Raw genomic sequence first — 27406 nt, forward strand, 5'->3', positions numbered from 1 at the left:
TTTATTCAAGTCGTAATAAACAAAACTATATTTGATTTATAAGTTTATATAGAAATAGTATTTTAATAGGTTACCTATTTATTTCTATCCAATTATGTTTTGCTCTAGTTAACATAAAATTATATTTTAATTCTTTTAGTTAAATTAAAATTGATATGTTTACATTACCTGAACAATATGAGGAAGGAAGGGGGGAATTTTACTTATGTGCAAACTATAATGAAAATAGATATTTCTTATGTAACTTTTGTTCTAGCCCGAAATATCTGGCCGACCCATTTCATGGACTTGGGGGGGTATCGGCTCATTTGGGCCAGACATAAAATGTTACTTTTTATCTGAGTTGTTGAGCATATTCATTGTGATAAAAGCCAAATTTGGCATAGCTTTTAGAATAAAGAAAGGTCATATAACTTTTTACAAACCAAGATAAATGTGGTAGTCTGAAAGTTGTTGTGGAAATGGTAAACAGGATGTCATATTATTTTAAGGCACAACCCTTCATTCTTACACAAAAAAATATCATATTTACAGGTGACAAAAGGGGTGAGAAGCCACACCCAAAACCCAAATCGATCCTAGGAGTTCCAATTTGACTATTATGATTTATGTGATTATGTGTTAAGGTCTAATGATTCTAAATGATTATATAAGTTAATTGGTTGGTTAGTATAAAGATTGTGTTGGTCAACCTCTTGGCCTGTTTGATGGAAATATTTACATATTCTTACTTGTTTGTTCATATATTAAGTTATAGGAAAGGCAATATTTGATTAGTTTATTGCCCATTATTGTGACCTTTATTCTTGGAATACATGTGAGTTTTCAACATATATTTTTACATTACATATAGGTAGACATGTCAAGGGGGAGTATGGCAATATTACTTAATGGGAAGAAAAAATTCAAAAGATTCAAAATGTGACCCCCCCCCCCCCCCCATGACTTATAATTTGTTCCATTTTGGACATAATATGACTGTCTACACATATTTTTCTGATCTCCTTGACAGATCTTTCTAGTGTGGGGTTTATTTCCTTATCCAATGTAAAGTCAACCATGACCTCTTGATGTTATTGTTTTTGAATAAAATACATGTATCTAAGAATAGCTATTATCATGTTATCATGATATCAGCTGGGTTTTTTTTTTTGGAAACGCCTATCTTTAAAATTTACCATTTAAATGTCTTATATACGACACCCTTTCACAAAAAATTATTTTATTGAACTAAATGAATGGATGAGTCATGTTTTATAAATATTGAGCTTGTTGAAAAAATAAAAGTTGACAGAACAAATATAATATGGCTTTAAGAGACAGGACATCTCATGTCATTAGACCAAGACAGTATATACATGAGAGGAAATTTAAACATGTTGTCACTCGCTTTAAAAAGGTAAAAAAAATAATCTGAGACTTTACGAAAGAATCAACTTAATAAATGATTCTCATAATTTTCAGGGCATTAGAAATATTGAAGTAATGACTGCATTAGAATTATTAAGATGTGTTTTTTTTACAAATTTACAGTTGATCCATGGGTGTCTTCACATGAAACTTTGTATATTTGCTAATTTATGTCTGTTGCATCAAGTTGACTTTTCTTGGTTTTCCAGTATAAGGTTATTGAATGATTTCATGGTGTTAACTTTTTGCACAAGTTTTAATTTAGTTGATCATACAAAGAAAGTATATTAGTCAACTTTTGAACTTTGACTGTAAAAGATACAGGTTGAAGAAGGCAACATCTGATAAAAACTTATCGTATTGCTTTTATCTCAATAAATCCAGTTTTATTCACATTGTGTGACTAGTATTGTATGGTATTATGTATCAGTGGAGAAGATATTCTCAATTTGAATCTAATTATATCCATTCACTGTCACAGAAAGTATGTACCGTACTCTTATGGAAAACCTTTTGATAAGTGCTTATACTCTTAAAATGAATCTCTGTGTTTTATGATAGATACAAAGAAATTACATAAATGTCACCTATTGTGTGATGTTTTCTAGATCTATCTTTCTCCGAACTTTTTCGAAAAATTTAAAAAAATTAAAACCTACAACCTATAAATTGTTCCTTATTATGTGTCATTTCAGACAATGGATGAAGCAGAAGCTGATCAAGCCCCACCCCCGCAGCCAGAAATTGATGGTGACAATATTTTACGTGATGAAGACAATTTCATACTGAACGTTTCCCAGTTTTTTAACCAGGAGGCTCTGAGTGATATTTTGTTAAAAATAGCAGACAATACTTACTTTGCACATAAATTTGTGTTAGCGAAGTCGAGTGAAGTGTTCCGTACCATGTTATATGATCAGAGATATACTCAAGCCAGCTCCCCAGAAATTGAACTCAATGAAAGTATTGAATGCCAACAGTATTTCGACAGATTTTTGAAGTTTCTGTACACTGCAGAGATTAACATCAATGTGGACTCTGCTGTAGGTATTTTGTGTCTAGCAGACAAATATAATGTAACTTCATTAAAACTTTTATGTACTAAATACATGGTGAAGAATACCAGATCACCTAAAGTCAAAAATGCATTAAATTGGTATTCATGGGCTAAAGCATTAAATCTAGGAGACTTGATTGATCAATGTTCTAAGACAATAGCCTGGAATACAGATCTAATTCTCAAAATGCCTGAATGGTTGGATATGGATTTCGACTTTCTGAAAGACTTACTGTCAAATTCTCAACTAGTAGTGCAAGAAGAAAATTGTCTTTTTCTAGCTTTGACGAGTTGGTTGTTTTGCGATCAACATAAAACAAATATGGAGGATCATTCTAAACAGTTGCTTCCCTTGATTAGATACCCACAGATGCAGGTTTCACAGTTGTATGAAATCGAAAAACTTGCTAAAGAGGATGAAAATTATGCCACATTTCGAGAGCTATTGTTGGAGTTGATAAGTAAAGCATATCGTTTTAGATCACTATGTCCTTCACAAGCAGAATTAGAAGTTAGCTTCAATCAGCCATTTTATTTACCAAGGAATTACATGTCTTTAACAGTGGATAATGTACGGATGCAGAATACTCTTAGATTTGGTATTCAAGTTGATGTCAGAACCTATGTTGGTCCTGTACCATCAGAAAATAAAGAAGGAGAATGGAAGATAACATATCGTAAAAATCAAGATTCATGGACTCTACAGATTTACGGACATGAATCTGCAATGATTAATGGTGAAGCTGAAATCCAATCAAGTGTTGTTATTTATAATGAATATGATCATGTGATCCAGGTGGATGCTGCCCCTACTCAGATTTGTAGTCGGAATAATAATCTTTCTATGACTATTAATGTACCTAAAGCTGAAGAGGCTAAAACAATGGCTGTACTTATTAAGCCCATGCCAAAGTAATTTTCTCCATTAGTTTTCCATGATTATTGCAAAGTTTTTGTTTTTTTGTTTTCATATTTTGCTGTTAAAGACACCGGTTTCTACTTATCAATAGGCATATCCAAACAAGAATATATTTCTACTTATGAGTAGGTATATCCAAACATGCATGAGTCTTTATCTGGATATCGTAGGCACCTACAATCAGGCACCTGTTTATAGTTTAGTAGGTATGTAAAGTCAGAGGCATACTTTACTTGGAACAGGCATGCTTATGTTATTGAAGCAAATTTATTTCTGATACTTGAACAGTTCATAATTCATTTGAAATTTGAGGATGTCTACGATAAATTCTGAGTTTGAATTTTGGACCTTTTCAGGAAAGTACTTTCGGCATCTTCAATGTGAATGTTATATTTCAGTCAAACTGTGTATGAATGTTTGTGCAATAATATCTGATATGTTACGTTATTTGTAAGTGCTGTACTAGTCTTATTTATTTAAAGTGCTAATTTATTCTTTTATTATCATTGGTTGAATTGAGAGTGCTCTTTTTTTCTTTTCTGAAAAGTTTTGATTACATTAGTCTGCTAATGTCCTCATAATTTGTTTTAGATTTTTTCATAATGATTATTTTGCAATGTCTGCTAGATTCAGATGCACAAATAGCTTTTAAAAATTATGTATGCATTTAATTCATTTTTGTTCCCTTTTTTTCACTCTAAAATCAAAACTGTATTCTTTTAATTTATATGTCAGAAAAAAAGAAATTTTGATCGGGATTGTAAATAAAGAAATACGTTGTTTTTCAATATAGTTTGGTATTGTAGAACGTTCCTCTTTTGAAATGTTTTTTTTTTTTTATCTCAAAACTAGAATTAACAAGAAAAAGTTGAGCAATAGTCTTGTTATCAGTAATTGTCCACAGCAGATCAAATATAAAGTAATAAGCAAATCATTTGGCAGATTATTTTATTTGTGATATTTCAAAAAATATGACAAAATATACATTTTTTACTTTGATATAACTCTCCAACTTCAATATTATAAATATAGTTGAATATTATACTTTATTATAATATAACCCTATGCAGCTTTCTTTTTAATAGAATAACCCATACCTTTAGTTGAATATAGGAAATATGAGACACCAGAATTTGTTTTCATTAGGAATGAAGAAAGAGATTTTCCTTCATTATAAAATACACAGACAAATATTTTGCTTCACAATTCTCGAGATCAAGTTCAGTTGTTTATATGCACTGTGGAAGATTTTGAAATTTTTTGGCCATTTCTCAAAATACTGCAGGGAAAATGTCAGGACTTAGTAAATTTTATACTTAAAAAATCACTTCATACAAAAGCACTTCACACAGCAAATGATACATTTAATTTAATTTACTCTTAAATATATAAATAACCTCTATACCTCCATATTGTGAACCAGAGCAAGATGCATGATAAAAGCATTCATATATGTCCATAGGTCTCTTGAAAAAGATACACAAGTAAATTTGCCAAAATTTTTGGCAATTGATGAATATATTTAGGACTGATAATACAGAGACAAGGGGGTGATTTATCAAAATAACTGAATATATCTGCCAAGCAAACATCAACAATGTAAACTTCAACAAGAAAGTATGTGAAAAATAAATTTCTAATGGATGGAATCGACTTTTTAAGATTGAAAGGAAATACATTAAATTTGATTCAAGAACTCAACATTTAATTTTTCTTTTATTTCAAATCTAAGCTGAACAGTATGTATTTTTCAGCAGAGAAAACTAACAGAAATAGACAGCAAACAGACGTGAGAAGCAAGAATAATAAGTTAATATTGAATGATAAAAATGTAAAATAAATAACTAACAAAATTTATCAACAATTCATAACAAGACAAAGCAAAATTTTACAGAGAATTTACAGTACAACTTATTATCACAATGGTACATTATGTGTTGTTCTTTGTATTAGTTTAAATTACCAAAACTATCTGAAAGTAACAAATTTTCATTCAAAATTAAGTTATTTCACTTCCAAATTTCAGCTCCATTAAAAAAAAATTTTAAGGCAAAGGCATTCTTGCGGCTATGGAATTCCCTATACCAGCTAATAAAGGTATTTTGGTTTTATAAAATGAGAGTTATTGACAAACCTGGATCTTTTAAAGCTGTACCATCACCTGCTAGTTCCTGTTGTGGTTCCATAGTAGACAAAATACCATTTTCTCCTGTCAATTCATTCTGTTCATCAACTACTTTCTTCTCTATTTCTTTCTATTAAAATGAACAGAAAATATGCATAATACCGACCAAGCAAATGATATAAAAAAAAAAAAACTATTTCAATAAGAGCTACCCAATAGTGTCTTATTTCTTTGTCTGAAAAGTTCAAACTCCACCTGCTTATATTACAAATTGTCTAAATATATACTAACCGAAACAGTTATATTTAATGATGTAGGTAAATCATCAATTGTTACTTCATTGTTATTATCTACATCTCCATTCATCTACAATTACACAATAATATTATAATACTGAAGCAAAGCTGCTTACATTCTAGCCTTCCTAGTCAATCAGGAAAATCAGACACTAAAACATCCTTATTAAACTCCATAGAGGTGTTCATGTAAGCAATTCCATGGCACGTTTCACAGAGTGGCACAACAGCTGGGTGTTGGTCACTTCATATATTCATTGATATTTTTATTTTCATGACAATGGTATTTACATAACTTGACAGGTGTTTGTACAGTGTAAGAAAAGGTTGATTAGAAGCCTTACATGGCTAAACATGACTTACCAAAGTAGTATGGTTATCAACAGTAGGTTTATCAGCAGTTACATCACCATCTTCCTCACTCTGTATACCATTAATATTACCATTAGCTTGACTTGTTACATTATTAGTAACTGGTCTGCTAGGTGATGTCAGGTTACCATTAATCTCTACAGCTCTATCAGGTTGTGAAGATAGTTTAGCATCACGTGATACAGCTGTTTCTGAAGGATCTTCAGCACTGTGTGATTCATCACTATCATTATCATCATCTTCATCACTACCAATTCTAATACCATCAACAAATAGGGATGAATTAAATAATCAGAACAGTTGTGTTCATATTCACCTTCTTATACATTTATATTTAGATATGTCAAAATTTACTTGAACACATACATTCTTACAAAAATTTGCAGGCTAAAACATCTTCCTGTGAAGATATTGAAATTATATATTGCATTCTCAACAAATGAAGGCATCATAATTTTTTTATTACTTACCTAGTGAAGGGTTTCGTTTCACTAACAGCCAATTCTATCTTTAATCCTTGAGTTTTGTAAGGAGATTCTGATTGTTGATCTTTTTCATCTGCATCTTGTATTGGCATCTCATTAGCTAGTTCATCATCTCTCTCCTAAAAAAAATTATATTGGTTTTACATCCAGCTGCAAGGATATTTAATTCGAAGTTTGACTAGTTTCTGATCAAATATAAACCTCTTAAATGGGGGTTGAAATATCTGGCTGTCAAATATATCAGCAAAAGAAATAGCCTAGTATATTTTTTTTATACCAGTTTATCTTAAAAACAGATAAGTAAAAAATATAATAACCTTGCCAAGATTTTCCTCTTCAGCTACCAACATTCGTAGATTATTCTGGCTATCAACATCACTATCTGATGAACTAACATCATTACCATCATCAGATATCAGATCAGCTTTATTGACAATTCGGGTGTGGAGAGGGGATTTTTGTGGACTTGATGTCTAAAAATTAACAAATATCTTTTAAATGAGTTGCTATCACTAATAATACAAATGTTTTATCTCTTTTGAAATTAGTTGACGAAATGTAATTGACTTTGTTCAAGTACAATCTCAATGTTTGATACATGTTACTTTCCCTACTATAATATTGTTTACAATGAGATGGTACTGCTCCCAACGTCAAAAGACTACTAAAACTACTATTCAAATCAAGTTCAAGATAACTAACCTTTGATGACTGATTAGATTTTGTCTTATTATTTAGATTAGGATTATTAAGATCTTGCATCATTCTGAAGAAAGCTAACTCATCATACAAAGCATCTGACATACTATCTAGTAAATCATCACCACATTCACGAACCCTGCAACAATATTTCACATGATCAAAATTTAGCTCCCATACTTAAAACTTTCAGAGCCATGAGAAACTTCATACATTGTATTGAATAACTGCCCTTAATCAAGACACTCTATAATCTCACTGAAGTGCTGTTTGTTCAGAATAAAAATGGCCCAAACAATAATGTTCTTGCCACATATTTCTACATTTATATCCACTACTTTCATTACTGAAGAAATGCTCACTATAAACAACACCATCATGTGGAAAGAAATAAAGTATTCAACTTACTTTCTGCCTTCAAATCTAGCCAGTGAATCGTGTAAGATAGATCCTAGTTGAGAATGAAAGAACGAGGTAAATTCGTGTCGACTGTCATTCTGTCTAGTTAAAGATAAGACTAGACGTTTAATATAAGCTAATAGTTGTGGTGAACAGATATCATCAGTATGTTCTTTAATAACTGGTATAATTTCTCTTATTATCTCTTTAACTTGATCATCTAACTGACTACTGTTAATACGTGAATACTGAAAGTATAGAAAATCACAAAAATAGACTCAGACTTGAACTAAAATATCCCCATAACACAAGAACAATATTTCACTGTGCTGAAAACATGATTATATAGACATGTAGAAATAATAGTAAAACTTCAGACTTTATCTTAATATTTCCATGACTCATCTTTCACAAACAATTTAATTTTCTATTTCATAAATATTATTAAACTGTTTAAACATATCAACCAGTGTCAAAAATTCTATGTTAAATTTCACTAACAGACAAGATCATTTATTCCTTACCATTATATCAGGAATAGAGCCTTGACTACCATTATCAGTACCACTTCCAGGAACCAATTTATTATCTTCTAATATTCTAGCTGCTTGTCTAGCTTCTCGTACACGGTTATATACAACTTGTAGAGATTCTTCATCTAATCTACCTTCCTCTATCTCTTTCATCTCCATTTCTCTCATTCTCTCTAACGCCTACATTAAACATATAATTAACAATATAAGATAACACTCAGGCAAATAGCAAGGTAAAACAAAAACCTACCACATTATCTGTCTTGTGTCATTCTCCACTGGTTTATTGGGACTGGTTATGTCAATGCCTTCCAATCAAATAATAAGCCTTTTTGAATCCAAATAGAATATAATAGAATCGAAACTTTCATTAGAAACAAAATATAGTTACTGTGATAGATTTGGCTTTTACAATATGGCTATTCACCAATCTTATCCGAAAAGAAATTCACCTAGACCAGTAGAGGATGTAGAATGGTTACTAGTATTCTTACCTTATCAAGATGTATAACAGTATCACCTAATGACTCATTAGCAAATGGAGATTCCGCTAGACCAGTGGAGGGTGTAGAGAGAGTACTTGTATTCTCAGCTTGTTCACTATAATCATATTGATTGTTCTTCAAAGATCCACCTCGATTTAATAATAGTTTCTTCTTTTTCTTCTCTACAAATTCTTTACTCTAAAAATATTAGAGAGATATTGTTCAAATTGTAAAGAATTACACATTGTTTATAAAGGCCCTGAATGTGTCTTTAACTGACATTAGTTTGCTAGAATTTTTCATTATGAAACATATTCTTCTCTTTATTTTCAAATCCTAATATGAGTAAAATAAGACACACAAATAAAAGAAATAACTGATCTAGATATGGATTTATAAGGTCTAGGTCATGATAATTAAGAATACTGTTACATCTAAAGATCAAAAGCATAGCCTTTAAATCAATTTGTAGGAGATCAAATCGCATACAACAAAGTTAAAACATCCACTTAAGTTCATGCATACAAAATACATCAATTATTTGAAAATATTCAGAAATATCAGAAGCATGCAATCACCTCATCCTCAGAAGTTAAAAGACTTTCACTAGGGGTTAATTCACTAGCTGTTAAATTATCACCACCACCATTTCTAGACCATCTAGATTGTACCTATAGGATATATATTACACACATATAACTGCTATGACTTCAGTTGTATTCACACAACAGTAGTCAAAAAGAATTCAGATTTGTTCTTGTCTCGGCCACTAAAGTTAAAAAGCATGGCATAGAGTATACATAATCTTGCAATATTCCTAAAGATTCCTTTCGGAAAATGCACTTATATATTAAATCCTTCACATTCATAATATTTTCATGCAATAGGAGCTAACAAGATTTTACAATAGGAATATATTATGCTTGCTTGGCCACTTGTTCAGAGTTAGGGGTTACTTGTACAGAAGACTGAAACTAACATTTTACTCGGCAAATATATTAGTTAGTAATCAAACAGGGTTAATTAGATACAAACAATACAAACTACATTAAATACACATGCTTTGTTATCTAAGCCCAATTAGTAAATTCACAAATATATCTATAATCTGAGCAACCCATGCTAATCAAGGATTACTTACTGCATAGGGATTATCTTCAGAAGATAAAGTTTTAGAAACTAATTCTTGTATAGCATATAGTCCCCTCTGTCTCAGATAATCACTGGATAATAGTTGTAATTCTCGAAATAATTCTATTAGAAAATGAGGACGACTTTCATTCTGGGATATTAAAGTAGCGACTTCTGAATAAATGGTCTCTCGTAATGTTTCAAACAGAGATAGTTCCATTGCATCACCATCCCTGCAATACATCAAAAATTTAATTAAAATATGATTACTTTGTCATTTTCAGGACTCATGGAATCAACTGGACAAGTTGAAACAGAAACAGGATTCAGAACAAAATAGTGGGTTAATTCAAAATGGTACAAAATCTATCTAGTTCTGTACTGTTCACCTGAGGCCAAAATTGGAACAAACTGAATGTTTTCGAATTAACCAATCAAGCGCTACTTTATATGTCAAAGAAATCATAGATATCCCAGAATTCTGTACCAGTGGTATTCAAATTTAATAAACAAAGTATTTGGATGGTTGAATTGATTTACTGATAGTTGATGTCTTCAGATTAACATTGACATTAGAAAATTGCAATATATTAAGAGCTTGATAAGATTTTGAATAAAACAGGGTTGAAATGTAAGAAAACATACCTGTTTCTAGGTTCTCCCAGTCTAGCAGATAGAGCATCAGTCACACTATTACTATCACTGAATGCTGTACCACTAATACCAGAACTTAACCCTGGTCTATACCTGCCATCTTTACCTGCTTGTCCACCATGACCCTGACTACTTCTCTCATAATCTTAATAACAAATAATATTATATTTATTAGGACACTAGTACATCAGAATGTATCTTGTCTTGATAGTGATTCCATGACATAGAGTACAAATAAAACAATACAATTCACAAACAATTGATAATTTTTGTAGTTAACACTTGCTGCCTCCATCTTCAAACCATCAATATTTAAATATTGATTAACTAATTGCAAATAAAATATCAGATATAATACACTTACCTTCTTCTGGACGGTCTTTACTGAAAAAAAAAAAAAAAATGAGAAATCAAGTAATCACTATCCTCTTCCTACTGTCTTATTTAAATAAAGCCAACAATAGGAACCACATACTTTAAAGATTTTTCAAGGCAACGGTAAGGACTTTGAACCATACTTTGCATAAGTAGATACCACATAGTTACAAAAGATTGTTTTCTGCTGTATCAATGCTCTCTTTATAGACTATAATTATTTAATTAGTGCTTTACCTTTTCTTTGGTTTGCCATATTCACCATTAGTTTTAGGTCGTGCATCTCTCTGACTATCTCTACCCAGGAAATTGTTGACATTACTATTCTGTTGGTAGGAATCAAGCCTAGGAGGTGGTATAGGACGTAGATTGTTAGTCTGGGGTTGTGGCACGTCTTGACGAGAAGGACTACTAGACGTTATCCTGTGGCTTGAATGCTGACGTGGTGATAAGCCCTCTACTGGAGCGAAAGATAGAGGGAACTGGGGATTAAGTGTAAAAGTAGATTGTCTTGTTGGTGGTGGTGGTAGATGATGATGTGGTGAGATATGTGTCTGGGATGAAGTAGCTAGAGGTGTTAAACGACTGTGATCTCTGTCGTCTGTAGTAGAGTTAATTGGGTGATGATGATGGTGGTGTTGCTGTTCCTGTATATATAAACTAATCTGTTGGATATGATGGTTTAAATTAGACATCTCTATTTGTTGTAAGTTCAGTTGTTGATGACACTGGTTTATGGACATCATCATCTGCTGTTGATACATCTGTTGTTGTAACATATCTGGATACATGCCTGCAGCTGGTCTCATAGGATTTCCCATTGTTAAACCTTGAAAAATAAAAAAGATTTTTCTTATTCATAAACCAGATGATGACAGATTTAAATGTCCTCTGAAGCCTAGGTCAAAAAGTATATGGTTCAACCTCAAGACAAAAATGCTTTTCAATTGATAGATTTCTAAACAAATCAATTCTTGTTATAGAGTATCCAGGTAATGCTTTGCATTAGTTCCCCCACGTACTGAAGCGCATTGTCAAATTAAGGGAAACAACTGCAACCAAGCTAAGTGCTTCAGACATTTTAGTAAAAAACTAAGTATATGACCTACCACTAGTATTAGGAGACAGAGTACCCTGTAATGTATTATTGTGATGTTGTTCTTGTAACAATTGGTAAGTTTGTTGTACTTGTTGTTGTATCAGATCTAATCTAGAACTGTCTTCTACTTCTACATCTCGTACTATTTCTTCTGCTGATCGGTAGTTCTACAAAAGACAAGATAGATAGTTAGCTAATGAGTTAATGAAATTGAAAATTGGCTATTAGTACCAAAAGGGTTATAGTCCAAACAGAACCATAGGAATGAAGACCCAATTTGGGTCAAAAAGGACTTATCTATGGTCAAAACAGAGCTTAATTTTGGTCATAAGAGACCCTCTTACATACCAATTGTCAGTAAATCTTACCTCTTGTTTTGTTCGTTTGTTAGCCTTAGTTTTTCTCACAGCTCCTTTCTTCCCTACATTACCACTCTGTGATGCCATTAGAACTTCTGAAATTCAAATTAACTACAATAAGAACTGGTATAAAATCATTACAACACAAGATACAAAACCAAAATTTTAGTACATAATTCATAATTCTGCTATATATTTGTTTTTCCAGTCACAGATTTCTGTTTTCAGACTATAAACCAGGTCCTGCATTAAAGGCTTTTGAATTTCAACCATTACATATCTATTATGCTTATTTGTGGCTTACACCCTTACCTTCTCTAGCAGACTGTGATCTAGGAAAGGTGGCTATTTTTCTAGCTTTAGGTCTAACATCAGGTTGTGTAGGTTTAGATCTAGCAGCTCGTCTCTGTCTGGCATCAGCTTCTATAGTATAGGTATTATTATCGCTACCATTGACTTCTTCTTCCTCTTCTACTTGTACAATACCATCACTAGGGTAGGCTACAATATAGAAAGGGTCTGCATTTTACATTTTGGTACAAATTCAAATCACATTAAAATTAGTATCCTATTCTCTTTTGATTTCTTAATGTCAAGGGATCTTTTTAGAGAACAGTCAAACACTTATGGCCTCAGTTATTTGCCCTGATTTTCATTGTCAGTACCTCTCATCTGCATCACTAACAGAAGGAACTTGGTGGAAATGTTTTCAATTGAAATTTTAGCCTCTTTCAACCATGCAACATGGCAGACCTAATTCTGGGGTAAGTCATCAATAAGGGGCTGTTCCTTTCAGCTTATTCACTTACCATCATCTTCATCGTCATTGTCATCATCATCATCATTATCATCTCTACCTTCAGTTATATTCTCTAGATTATCTACAGTTGAACCACCCCAAGTCGCCATTGTAGCATCAGCACTGGCGCTTGCTCTATATAACAAAAACGTCAAAGGTTTAGATCAGCTTCTATCCATACTTTAACATAATTTTACAAAATCTTGAACATTGGGAAAATATTTGATAATATGTTAACATTTGACATGTGTTGATTGTAACATATACTTCCAACTTTCCATGCACTGGATTAGCTAAAAAAAACTAGTAAGGAATAAGTGTACACTGACAGAAGACAATATCATTTTCAATCTTAAAGAATAAATTTGCATTAAACATTGACAGGCAAAATATCTATTTACCCAAAAGCATCTGTAGAATAAGAGACAGTATCACTTTGATTATCTTGATTTTTAAAATATTGTCGTTTATTTCTATCTTTCTTCATTATAGCTTCTAATTCTTTCTTTTTAGATCTCAATTCTTCTCGTAACATTCTCTGTTTCCTCATTTTACTATACAGTTCATCATTGGAGGCAACTAGAAAAAGAGTATATCATTTACATGATATCATTTGTCTAGTAATATCCAGATATTAGAGTTAGACAAATACACTACATTGGAATTAAATATTGGCATGTCTTGTTTGAAGCCTTTTAAAATGTCAATGCTAAACAATAAAAAGTCAAGAATTTTAAACACATCATTGGCAAATCTTGCAATGAAACAATATTGGTTGAATACTTTAAGTGGCATGGAGCCTGTTTCTCAAAAGAAAAGTTTAAACTTATTTATCCTATATCAAATCGTTGTGTTGCCTTACACTTAAATTTGAAAATTACTCTGGGAAATAAAGGTCATAACAATAGCTTTAATAATAATACTTACAAGTAACAACAGGTCCTGGTTCTGATTGAGATCGTGATTTTTTATTGGTTTCTGTATCATTTCCATCATCACTTATATTATCATTATCTTCCTACACAATACAAATAAATTCTTATTCTTACAAATCTTAAAAAATAGACTTTAATTTCAGAAAGTTATAGATGATCATGAAAACAAAATAGGTCTGACTTATATAGGTTTAATTGCCATATATTCATGTTTCAAACCATTAAATAAACTAAGCTCATCAATTCTTTCTATGACAACAATAACAGAGATATTCAAATCAGGCTCAGACTATTTCTACATATGAGAACGACAATAAAAAAGAACACATTTACATACTGGATCGAAATGTCCTTGAAGAGATTGAAGTTGATTCTGTAGAGCTAATAATCTTTCTCTTTCTTTCTTCAACTCAGATAATTCTTTTATTTGTTCTTTTACACTAAACAGAGATTCTGCTTCAGGTAAACCACTGAAAATAGGAAAATAGGAATAGGAAATAGCTTTTCTCGATGTATACTTATCTTATAAATTATCATGAGTTCCTATGAGGTTTAGACTATTTTGACATATAAACAAAATAGCTCTTAACAAATATTCTAAACATTTCTGATATCCATCTGTCTGTAGGACCAAAAACTGCTTCAAGCAGAAGTTACATAATCAGTAAAAAAATGAGCCCTAGTGGGCCCCAAGGTCTCAAAATTGGTATAGTGAGTTATTGCACCTGTTTGAATGGTTAAATATGGCAAGAAAATGAAGAATTAGCGTCAGAAGGGTGTGTATACTTGACATGGAATGCCCCTGAAGTGACATCTTTTTCGTGCTTTGTATAAGAAATTTAAAACAGAATAAAAAGTAACCTACCTCTGTGAATCATTAGGTATTTCCCCCTCACTAAGGGAGATATTTCTTTCTTCAGTTTGTTGAGCGGTTAATAGTGACGGTCTATCATCTTCAGTAATATTATCAGGTAGCGATTGGGCTAAGTCAGGTGATTGTTGGCACATACTCACTAAATCTTGTAATTGTTGTAATTTCTCCTTAGTTGCTTTTAGTTGTCTGAAAGAATATTATAGACCAATTAAAAAGTAATATTGCAGACTTTAACTACATATTAATTGGATTCAATTACAATTTATATGTGCCTTAGAAGCCTAGCGAGCACTTTCATCTCCCTTGCCAAAGAGATCTATGTATATTGCAAATACTTTTCAAGCCTTTAGCTCAACACTTTTAATAATTCACACCTAACAAATTATCAGAAAGCACTAAATCTTAATTTGATCTTCATTTTATGTATAAATACACATAACTGGGCAATTATAACACTCTTTTTCTACAAGTTTTATTACTGTATATTTCTTAAATACCTGACTTTTTCTCTGATTTCTGGTTCATCACCCCAGGGACCTAAACTTGACATTTGAGAATCATTCACAGAGGCATTTTCCTCATCAGATTGTTGAGAATCAAGATCAGCTCTTCGTCTAGAGGTAGCACCAGGTACGCTACCTAAAACATTCAGTTGACTACCAGTTTGAAATATCTTCTCAGCATCAATTGGAGCTCTTCTGTAATATAAAAGTAATTGACAAATATAAGAAACTTTTCCATTGATCGAAAGGTTCACAGCCTAAAATACAAAGGCCTCGTACCCTCAGACAAAGGGACTTAAGTTCAAGTATTTTATGGTACAAGCTCAAATAATGCCTGGATAGAACATTATATTTGGTTAGCACAATAACCATAATCCTTTGGAAGATGTGTATACCTGGCATTTTCTAAAGATTCTGTATCTCCATAATCACTGTAAGTTGGTGCTGATGATTGGTCTCTGATTTCACCACCATCACCATCAGATCTAGTCTTATTACCCTGGTAATACTGTACTAATCCTCTTAACTGATCTAATCTACCTTTAACTTCTTGAAGTTTCCTACAAAAAATATAAAAAGTTGGTTGGACAGAATAATTAGCTCTGCTAGTCTTGTCAGTTTTATTAAAATCATGATCATCAAAAGTTTAGGCTATCTGATATTATCTCTGTTGAGCTGATAATTGTTGACAGCTGTTATAGTTGATGACTCTTTCCAAAAGTCATAATTGACAAAAATAACTTACTCTAGTTTTGTCTGGGCATCCATCATACTTAAAACTTGTTCAGCAGATTCAGCTGTAGAGTCAGCTTGGTCTAGTGTAGATAAAGCGTCAGTTAGTTTGATTTGAGATGATGATCTACTGTTTGGGGCAGGAGGAGCAACTACCGGTGCTGTTGCTGATGCTCCCTCACTATCTAAAATAAGAAAGGAAACAATCATTATACTACAACATGCATGAATAAGCAGGAGCAAGTATGGTCAAGAAATTCAATGTCATCAACTGAAAATGTCAACACAAACAATGTAATGCATTATGTTAGCCACAGATTAGATGTGAACACACTCTCCACCTAAGATCTTTCAAAATATCTTACCATTTTGTAACAAAGTTTCGAATCTTTGTGATCGCAGAGTTTGTAATTCCATCAACAGATCATTCATTCTGTCTTTCTTGTCTTGTAAATCTTCCAGTTTATCTTGTAGCTGTTGGCGTCCAGGCTCATCATCTGTAGCTGTTTGTAATATAGCCATATCATTCCCAGCTTGTTCTTCTTCAGCAGCCTAAAAATTGTGTAGTATGATAAAAAAAAAAATTATTGAGGTGTTCATAGGATATTGACAGGATTTGATGACTCTACAAAGATCATTATTTATAGTTTTCATAACCTGTCATACACCATTTTCATCTATTTTGTCAATAAGTAATCTGCTTAGGATAATTAGCAATGAGGCAGTTTTTTGATGCAATTTTGATACCAAGTTTCATCAAGATCGGATATAAAATGTAGTCTCTATCAAGCCAACAAGCCAAATTAGACGCATTTTCAATTCAAGGGCAATAACAGTTCATCCGATTGTTAGCAATTTCAAACTTGACTGAGATCTTGTCCATCTATACATGCATACCAAGTTTCATCGTTATCAGATAAACCATGTAGCCTCTATTGTGCCTACAAGCCAAATTAGACACATTGATTTAATTCAAGGGCAATAACTCCAAAATAATTCATCCAATTATTACCATTTTTAGCTCGAGATCTCATCAAAATGTACATGCATATCAAGATCGGATAAAAACTGTAGTCTATAGAGTGCCTACAAGAGCCAAATTTGACGTGTTTTTACTAAGTCAAGGGCAATAACCCTGAAATCATTCATCCAATTATTACTAATTTCGAGCTTGACCGAAATCTCATCATTATATACATGCATACTAAATTTCATCAAGAGGGGATTGTAGCCTTCATCAGGCAAACAAAGCAAATCTAACACATTGTTATTAAGTCAAGGGCAACAACTGAAACCGTTGATCTGATTATTACCAATTTCGAACTTGACTGAGGTCTGATCAATATCTACAAGCATACTAAGCTTCATCAAGATCAGATACAATTTTTAGCTTTTAGCATGCATACAAGGCAAATTTAACGTATTTTTTATAAGTCAAGGGCAATAACTCAGAAACCAACATACTTGAGGAGCAAAATAACATAATCTTACCAGTTCTGTGGAGGCATTTTTTAACATTTCAAGTCTGTTTTTCATCCTCACAAGTTGTTCTAGTTGAGTTTGGGTAGATGATAACTCTGCTTCAGGGTCCTCTTCTACATCATCAGTGGGTGTTAAATTAGGATTACTATTACTGGCATGACGTACAGCTTCAGATGCTGTTTTTACTGCTGCTTTAGCTGAAAAAAATATGGAAGATTAATCGTACTATGGTTGTTCTGCAGGTAAGCCTATAGTCCTACCTTAATTCGTAAGACTTATGTTCTTTACATTTTATCATATAAAGTGTTTCAGGACAATGTAGAGCAATTACTTTTTTCACATCTGTTTCTGACCAGATCTTCAAAATTTCCCAGCTTTACATAATCAAGAAGACTTGTGTTTCAAGGAATTTTGACAATGTCAACTGATTTAATAGAAATTAGACAGAACTCTACGATATCCATTTTAGTCAGAAACATGTAGTATTGAGATATTTAAACTGACCTTTGTTCTCTTTATTTTGTGCTATATGTAGTTTCTTCTCTGCTTCTTTATGCATAGCTACCAGAGCATCCTGTCTACCTTGAAGAGCACGTAATTGTTCCTGTTTTTCAGCCAGTATTTTCAGTAGGTTTTGTTGTTGTTGTAAAGCTGCAAGTTCATTTGCTCTCATGGCATCTAAAGAGCCTGGTAGAAGATTGTCTAAACCCTGAAATCAGAAGTTTACCTCAACTTTACGTAAACATTAGTCAATCTATAGAGAGTAGAATTTCAAATGAGTTTTTACTGGCATAGAAAAAGAAATGTACTATTGAAACTTTTGTGATGTTCAAAGACTTTAATAATACATATATATATAATCAAATACTGTTACATCATTTTAATACTTACATCTATCGAGTCAACTCCAAAATCCCACTCAACAGCCTGTGCATTACGTTGTGCTACCAGTGTATTATCCATATTATTAGATTCTTTAGAACTTCGTCTACTTTCGTTTTCATCATCTGTATCACCAAGTTTATCTTCTATGTAGGGTCGTGATGATGAACTATTGGTACGCTCCTCCTGAAAGATATGAAAATCATACATAACAAAAATACACCAACAAAAACTGCATAAACGACATTTGAATCTACAATTAACAAGATGTCACATTCAAAGAATTTGAATATGAGGATTATTTCACATGTTTTTTTCTAAACTAACTAGCATTGACAAAAAAGTTGAGACAGGCTGTATTATGCAGATTATCATAGATAATCCTAAATCACTTTTACTTTCATGTGAATAAATCATTGTTTACAAATACTTTTTATCATAACATTCAAACAACAAGAACTTACTGTTGTTGTGTCTGAAGCATTAGTTTGTACCTCTAAATCAACAGACACTGTATCATCTGATTCTGATTTATTATCTTCATTATCATCATCATTGTCATTATCATTATTATTATCACTGTAATCATTGTCTTCTAAATCAGGTAATAATGCATGAAGTGTACCATTACCATTCTCTAATACACCTTCATCGCGTAATGCCTGCAAAATATCAACAAAGATTTAAAATCTAAATCAACTTGATAACAGCAATTAAGATCTATGAGAGTATCTTTTTTACACTAAGTGCAGAGAAAAGCAGTGATAAGCAGCTGACAAAAAATAATTTGATGTGAATAAAAATATTACATATGACTGTAAATTAGAACTTTATTCCAATTCAGGAATTGATCAGTGAATTATGAAAACTATATGTATCTGAAAGTTAAAAATTCAAGAAATGTTAACATATTCCCTCTAATCCCTCTAACAAACTTCCAACGAAAAAAAAAGTTTGTTGGAAGTGTTAGCTTGTTTGATAGATCTACAATGTCACCAATTGTCTCATTCACTCACCAACATTCTCTGAAGTAAGCCCATATAGCCCCTCTCTTGATCCTTTAAATTATCTACAAGTTTTTTCAACTTATCCATATCATCTTTATTACTTTTCTAGAAAAATATTCAGAACCATTCCAAAATAATATCAGTCAAACTTAACATATGAAGACTTCTGAATTGCTGGTATGAGCAGACGTTTTAACTCTTGATTTCTTAAAGTATCTAATACAATTTGGAACTATTCCAATATGAAATCTAAATCCAAATATAATATTAGCTCTGTAAAATGCCAAGTTTTAATCATGGAGTAAGGGCAATATTCTATTCCAGCAATTCAGAAGATCTTAATATCAACCATGGAACAACACTAACCGACAACTGGTGTAAAGTTTCCAGTGTATAAATTTCCTGTTTCACTAAATTATCAATCACATGTTTTAATTTAATCACTTTCTCTTTATCTCTCTAGAATACAAGACAACATGGACAAATTGATACTGGAAGGGTCCGGTTTTGAAATAAACCTTTGAAAAATAAAAGTTACGAACTTAGCACAAGTATATTGTTATCCAATCAAAGAAGGTAATTATCAATGAACAAGTTATATTTCTTTTTTTAAATAATATCTGATGCAACTGTAGAAAATGACAACTAAAATGACAGGACATTTTGTAATTTAAAACTAAAATTCAAGATCTTCCCATTGCAATCAAGATTATTGATCTTGGTCAGTCATTTCATATATTTTCCACCCACATTACTATAATAAGTAAAAATATAACTCACAGCCTCCTTGGATTTATTAAGAGTATCTCTCATTGTGTTAGCTTGTTTTATATAATCTCTAATCTGCATCAATCTTCCCACTATCTGATTACTATCCAACTAAAATACAAATAGTCCTCTTATTGATCTTTAATTTATCAAAGTGGATATTCGTGTAATTCATAATAAGTGTGCTGCTCAACATACGTATCAATATTATCTGTTATAAATTGTTTCAACTGCAATTATAATTCTCAACATATCTCACATTCAACAGCATGAATAACGTCAATTAGTCAAAAATCATAAATGACAAATATGTTCATAAATAGAAATGAAACAAAAGTGTAATTTAAGCTTCAATTTGAGCACTGAGAGTGTCAAAAAGTTTAAGCAAGATCCACAAGATGATGATTCTGACATTCAATGAATGTAGTCTGATATCCCTCCTTCCCACAGATTGTATTCAAATTTGCTTCATATATCAAAGCCAATAAAATAATGGATAAAAAATGTTTTTTTTACAAATTGGTAAAGCAAGAAATATTTAAGCACAAAAAAAATTCAGTTTCATGAATTGAAAGCCCACATAAAATGACAGGTAAACTCCCAATATATATAGGAATTGGAGCTAGTTGTAAATTAATTAGCCAGGTAAAATAATCTTATCAATAATTAAATAGCTTAATAATACAAGTCATGAAAGACTTAATTAAATATTAACCAATCAATACTCTATTTTTACCACTGTTCAGTACTCAGTACAACTGAAAGAAATTTATAAAAACTTTTTTTCACAAGACAGATAACTTACTTATTGTATACAGAAAGCTTAATGATACCCCAGATCATGTCAACTCTACAACTAGATATATTTACTAGAACTATAACAAGAAAATTACCCCAAGATCCTGGACAGAGTTATCTCTATTGTTGTTACGATTGGTTAAATTGGCTTGACTAGCACCCTCTTCTGTACTATTTGTGTCTTGACGTGAAAAATTTGGAGGATTCAAACGACGTTTTGAAACTACCCTTTCATTATTTGGTTCACCATCAGTGCTTCCCTAAAAAGTATAACAAACAAATTTTGAAAAATAAATTCATACAACTAATAGTCAATTCAATAAAGGCTAATTCCAATTGTCAAATAAATCCTCTAAATCTTTCAGGTGTAATTACAGCTATCAAGCAAGTGCAACTAAAACATTACAATACAATATTTTAAAAACCTACCTCATCGGTTTCACTAAATGTCATTCTACTACGAAGATTTTCCAGAGCTCGTTTCTGTGAAGTAGGAGTGGATGGTCCAATTTTGGTTCGAGGAAACGTTGATGGTGTCCTAGGTTTTTTGTCTCTCTGAGGAGGAGAATCTAATGATAAAGATTGTTCTCTTTCACGTTCTGGATTGCCTTTTGACTTCTTCCTTCTTTTGGAATCAGTAGAAGCTGAATTTGGCCTCCAATCAGCAAAATCCTGAAGGAAAAAGTATGGGTTATTAAATCATCTGGTTATTTATTAGAAAATGAAGTGAAAATGTATGGAGTTTTATGTCTTACTTTTCTGCACGGGTTATTTATTAGAATACCAGTATTTAAAATAAGCTTTTAAGTAGTAACCTCAATGAAGTTTACTCTAGGAATAATGTATCATTTTGCTTTTGCTGTTTTCTCTTGTATGGACACAAGCTTATCCTTTAACCTTAAAATTGTAACAAGAAAATTCAGTTACATATGAATTAAGCTTATATAAATAACAAATACTGCGCCGAAGTTGAGAAAGAAAGCTTTTACCCAGTTATTAATCCTAACTTCTTTAGGGACATTTTTCTTTGAGGAATTCATCTGAGGTTCAGCATCATTTTGATCATCTCCTGCAGAATATCTGGTAGGTCTACTATCAGATTGGGGTAACTTAGACAGAGAGAATGGTTTTCTTCCTCCAGATGCCATTGCCTAAAAATAAATACAATAATAGGTAACATTAATTACCAAGACCTGTATGCATTTTTATGGCCTTTGCATTTGTTTCGCAAAAATTGAAAAAAATTTATTCATTATCCAATATTTCAATTACAGTAGGCTATAATGGGCCTGTTCCTAAAATATCTATTAGGCCTAACAATGATCAAAATATTGAAGACTGTTAATATAACATGTTGGTCATCAACAGACAGTTAAGCAATTGGAAAGAATTTACTAGCACTACAAATTACAATTACAAACACAGGAACTCTTTCCTTTGATCCTATCATATATTGGCTTGGGAAGTTTTAGGCCATATTCAGCACAAAAAATTAAATATCAAGTTAAAACCTTTGCTTACAGTTTATTCGAGGGCCATTTCAAGTCTTACCATATTTAGTCATGCTTTTCTAAATCAAAACATGCAGCGGCGTGCAGACAACCCCACAAAACAAGTTTGTTTGGTTTCTGTTACAGAATATAATGATTCATTTGCGCTTGTCATGACATTGACAGCTTGCATTAAATTGATTTAAAATTTAACCATATGTACAAAAATACACTTACTTCAATATGAACTGTTAATGGCAACAAATAGTATTCGATCTAAAACGAAAACGAAGAGAATTCTTGTGACTGTCATCAAAATATCACATTTCAGCAGCCATGTTGATAAGGCGTACGAATATCAATGTGTCAAATCATAAGATTCGTTTATTTAGTGTTAGAACTGACGACGGGTTCTTCAAAAACATTCTTAAACTCACAATCCTTATGGAGCTAGCCCTGAATTATAGTTAAATAATTAATAATCTATCAAAACACGACAGTGTAGAGAACTCTTTTTTTTAATGAAAACGGAAGCTACTCTACAGAAGTAACCTTCCGCGACAGGTATATTTTCCCGCCATATTTCAAGGTCACATTTTGAAATTAGTGGTTAAATGTTCTAAATCTATAGTGATCTGTAATTCAGATTTAATATGTCCGATATTTCAAATATAAATTATAGCAGCAATTAGACCAATTATGAATGTTTTACATTACATTAAAGACTACTAAATCTGCTTCATGCCTTACACACTTGACCTTGACATTCCAATCGGGCAGGTGATTCATTTCCAAACAAATAATAAATGATGAGAAATCATCTCTTAAAGTTTTAAAGTCTTATTGTCCATTCAGATGAAATTTTGATGAAATTGAAACGACACCTTGATTTATTTTGGTTAAGTCGTAGGCCTACAAATCATTTCCAATTAGGCTACCATCTAGTCCAGCAATATGCCATTAGGCTATGATTTAGTCCTTGCCTTCACTTTAGAAAACAATCCTCAAAGAAGTGTAGGCCCAGGGGCGCAGATCGTTTTTTTCAATGCGGGGGGGACCAGTGGCGTACGCAAGTTTTATTCAAAAGGGGTCGGACCATAGTTGCGAATTCGATTGCAGAGTATAGCGGCATAAGAACTTTTCAGTTGAATTGATGACACCGTATCTTTATAGCTCTCAGAAATATTAGAGAAAGAAAGGTACCTTCTTGGATGTTACTGAATTCCCAGTCATCCAGTGTGAATATGCGAACGGTCAAATTCCCTACATGTGCTCCTTCGTAAAGACACTTCTGTGAGGAGATGGGTCCCAAAATTAGATAATTCACGAACACCTCATATGATACAGAAACTTTGTTCACTTTCAACAAATTACTGACCCAAAGTCAAATAATTTAATTGGTGGGAACCTATATTTGAACTGGATTATTGAACATTTGTTTATTTTGGTATATATTTTCCCAGCTTATATGGTTGAATAAATCCCTTAATCCCATGTAAGAGCCCTTCAATTTTTTTAATTGAACAAGTTAAAGCCTATCAAATTAATATGATCTGTAAAGAGATCAAGTTTATGACATAGAATATTGTCAATTAGGGCTAGTAAAATATCAAGAGTGTAGTGGAAGGCCATAACTAAAAAATGTTACCAACATTTTTGTAAAATAAGAAGAAAATTTTGTAGTTGGTGCTAAAAAATTTTTAAATGCAATTTCTGCTAAATACTATTGACTATCATATTGGTCATCATAGATTAAGCTTAAAAACTTTGTTGGGTAGGGGTAGAGTGGAAAGGGGGATAGTCCAGTCACTGTCTAGTATTTGATTAGGAAGGGGGAGAGCATGTAGGTAGGGTGAGAGTAAATTGGGTTGGGGAAAATTAGCTCAACCTCAAAAAAATCACATAATTTATTTCTCAACTCACAAAATGCCAAATGTTGCTTGCATGGACAGGCCCTGATCTCATGTCTGCTATATCATGTGAGTTAAATCAAGATGGTTATCAGAAAGCAAAATTTTTCAAGAGAATTTCTGCCCATTAAGTGAAGTGACATACGTGTGAGACTCCCTGTACAATAATCTTGTAAGATATCAGCTTTTTATTTAAACATTTACTCAAGCGAGTCACTGTGTAAATTGTTGATTTAGAAAATTGGCCTAAGACTTTTCTTCACGTAGGTGATTGGTTATAATTGCCGTGGATAAATTTATCTGGTCATGCTTAACAAACATTTATAATTCAATACATTCTAAATTATCTTACTCTTTGTTGTTGCCTTTATCTCAAATCATTTAAAAGATGGACTTTTCAGAGTCATTTTAAATTGTTATACTAAAAAGCAAAATTTGTATGGATTTAAGCGAAGTTGACATAATCTTGGATATATATAGGCCTACTTGGATTAATTTTGTGGAATATATTTAATATATTTATTGTTTTAAAGGTATGTAAAGTTAACAACATAACTGACTAATGGTACCATTATTTTTTGTAAAACTTCAAATTTCAGCTGTCTTATGATTTTGTAAAATCAGAAAAGTTAAGCCAGCTAACAATGTTTTGACTTTTCGTTTCTGTTCCATAATTTAGTTTTGGAATATTTTCCCTGTTTCCTTTGAAAACTAACGGTAATTGGTAGAAGTAAATAATGATTGTGACTAGTATTGTAAGGAAAGGAGAAGGGTGGAGAATTAATAAATTAACAAAGAAACATTTAGAAAAACTTGGTTTTATTGACACAAGACTGTTGACATTTAGTGAAGATAGAGAAGAAATAAAGAATATCTTTTGTTATGAATTCAGTTCAATTAAAATGGCTTTTGTTGACAGTAAAACATTGTACCAAAACTTACTCAATTTAGATGTTTGGGTGGTTACAAAATTATCAAAAAGAAAGTTTCCATTTTTGAAAATTGCAATTTGTAACACCATTAAATGTTGTTCTTATCATTTTGATGAAAATTTTTGAATTCAACTCCTTCTTTTCCACAGAGTCTGCATCTATGTGATTAGATTTCTTTGATATATTGGAAATGTAAGTTTGGTTATAACATAAATTACAATATAATAAACCAAAGTTAATTCCTGCTGATTATAAGACCTTATTTGAGATTTGGAAATAAGGCTAAGAGCACTTAAAGTGATACTATGTCTTAAAATAAACATAAAATATAAGTTCTCAAGAATGGTCAATATGAGTATATATTCATTAATGAACTTACCTGGTTTCATAAAGTTACAACAGAATCCCTGTAAAATCTAGAAAATCTTTATATTCATAAAAATTGAGTTATTATTGAAAAACGCTTCATCTTATTGTTAAGTGTTTTTCAGTAGTTAATTACATATTTATGGATAATTACTATGTTTTTTGGATTTGTTGGATTACATTAGGATCCTGTTATGTTATGTATGACAACATGTAAATCTACTGATGAATATATGCTCTTATTGGCCAACTTTAAAATTCTTAAATATATGTTCAATTTAAGAGGTAGTATTCCTTTAACAATTTTGTAGATTTTTCATCATGATATCGCCATGATAATTTAAAACAAATAGTCTACAAGGTCTAAAAAAAGTAGAAAAGATGTGTACTGTAATTACTTATGGTATAAAGCCTGTAAAATGTAAATAATTACTTTCCTTACTTATTGTAATCTATATAGGATAGTATACATCCCAAAGTAAATATCTTATTGTTATATTTTATATAAGACTTAGTTTTGTATTAAACTGATAAATAACTAGTAATCTCCACTATTTACCTCAATGTTAATTGTTATGTAAAGGCAACAAAGAAGCTGATCCTCGGATCACAAACAAAATCCACATCATTCAATTGAACATCACTTAGATTAAATTTTTATGACTTGAAGTTGTTTGTATTTAGATATTAGAATTATTCATTATTGTCTTGTATTCTATTTGCAAATTTCAGATCTAAAGACATTGTTAGAGTTAAGTAGATTTTAGTATTTTGATCTCTGCAAAATTAGATTTGAAAGTCATCTTCTTTAATCCATTCATGCTTAAATGTAAATTCATTGCAAAAAATTAATTACAATTGAATTTGAATATTTCATAAGATCTTTGATTTATTTCAGATTTCATTACCTAGTATGAGATGTATAGACTAAAATATATAAAACCTAAATATTAAACAACTATTATGAAGACTAGAGAAAATAAAACAGTTTGTGATGTGATATCTAATTGGTGAGTATACTTATTAACTTAAATTTGTTAATTGAAAAATGGATTCATACATATAATTAGTGGTATAAAGCAAGAAAAAAAGCAATAGCCTGTGAGTTTGACGATTCTATTGGCCTATATCTGAAACCCCTAACATTATGATTCATGTAAGCACCACTGAGGCAAGACCGAGTTGTTAATTATATATGCATCAGATAGATTATATTTATAACTCTGTGATTATGAAATACATGGTACCTAAGAAAAGGTTTTCGCTGGTGTATAGGGGCATGAAATTTTTCAACAATACTTTTGTCCTGAAACTTTTACCATCTATTTTCTTGGGTCCTGAAAACCTTTTCTCAGTGAGCTCCAGTCTTCCCTCCTACTCTTCAGAATATCAGTACATGTCATTAGATATTACCTGTTAGTTTAGTAAAGTTGCAGAATTCAGGTTTTCATTTGTACAAGTCATAATGTATATCAAGTACTAATATTTAAAAGTACAATTTTAGAGACATTTAACATCAGTCATTCAAGA

At 31.6% G+C, this 27406-nt stretch overlaps 2 protein-coding genes across 2 annotated transcripts; one reads left to right on the top strand and one right to left on the bottom strand.

Annotated features, from left to right (window-relative positions):
* Positions 1–1306: 1306 nt before the first annotated feature.
* On the top strand, positions 1307–3383 carry LOTGIDRAFT_228487 (hypothetical protein; the record flags this gene model as incomplete). Its single annotated transcript, XM_009057055.1, has 2 exons — positions 1307–1399; positions 2106–3383. The coding sequence occupies 2 exons, from the start codon at positions 1307–1309 to the stop codon at positions 3381–3383; spliced, it is 1371 nt and encodes a 456-aa protein (XP_009055303.1).
* Positions 3384–5335: 1952 nt separating this feature from the next.
* LOTGIDRAFT_153121 (hypothetical protein) lies at positions 5336–22732 on the bottom strand (the record flags this gene model as incomplete). Its single annotated transcript, XM_009057056.1, has 38 exons — positions 5336–5358; positions 5521–5641; positions 5803–5877; positions 6171–6435; positions 6650–6783; positions 6982–7137; positions 7367–7502; positions 7772–8010; positions 8287–8475; positions 8790–8978; positions 9359–9451; positions 9922–10144; positions 10557–10710; positions 10930–10949; positions 11178–11769; positions 12050–12206; positions 12408–12493; positions 12711–12899; positions 13208–13332; positions 13599–13776; positions 14125–14215; positions 14470–14602; positions 14998–15192; positions 15504–15704; positions 15905–16069; positions 16255–16426; positions 16607–16793; positions 17733–17920; positions 18228–18432; positions 18615–18791; positions 19070–19267; positions 19622–19717; positions 19979–20071; positions 20393–20491; positions 21274–21438; positions 21608–21850; positions 22168–22329; positions 22730–22732. The coding sequence occupies 38 exons, from the start codon at positions 22730–22732 to the stop codon at positions 5336–5338; spliced, it is 6117 nt and encodes a 2038-aa protein (XP_009055304.1).
* Positions 22733–27406: the final 4674 nt, after the last annotated feature.

This window comes from Lottia gigantea (assembly GCF_000327385.1).
Source record: "Lottia gigantea unplaced genomic scaffold LOTGIsca_3, whole genome shotgun sequence".
Lineage (NCBI taxonomy): Eukaryota > Metazoa > Mollusca > Gastropoda > Lottiidae > Lottia > Lottia gigantea.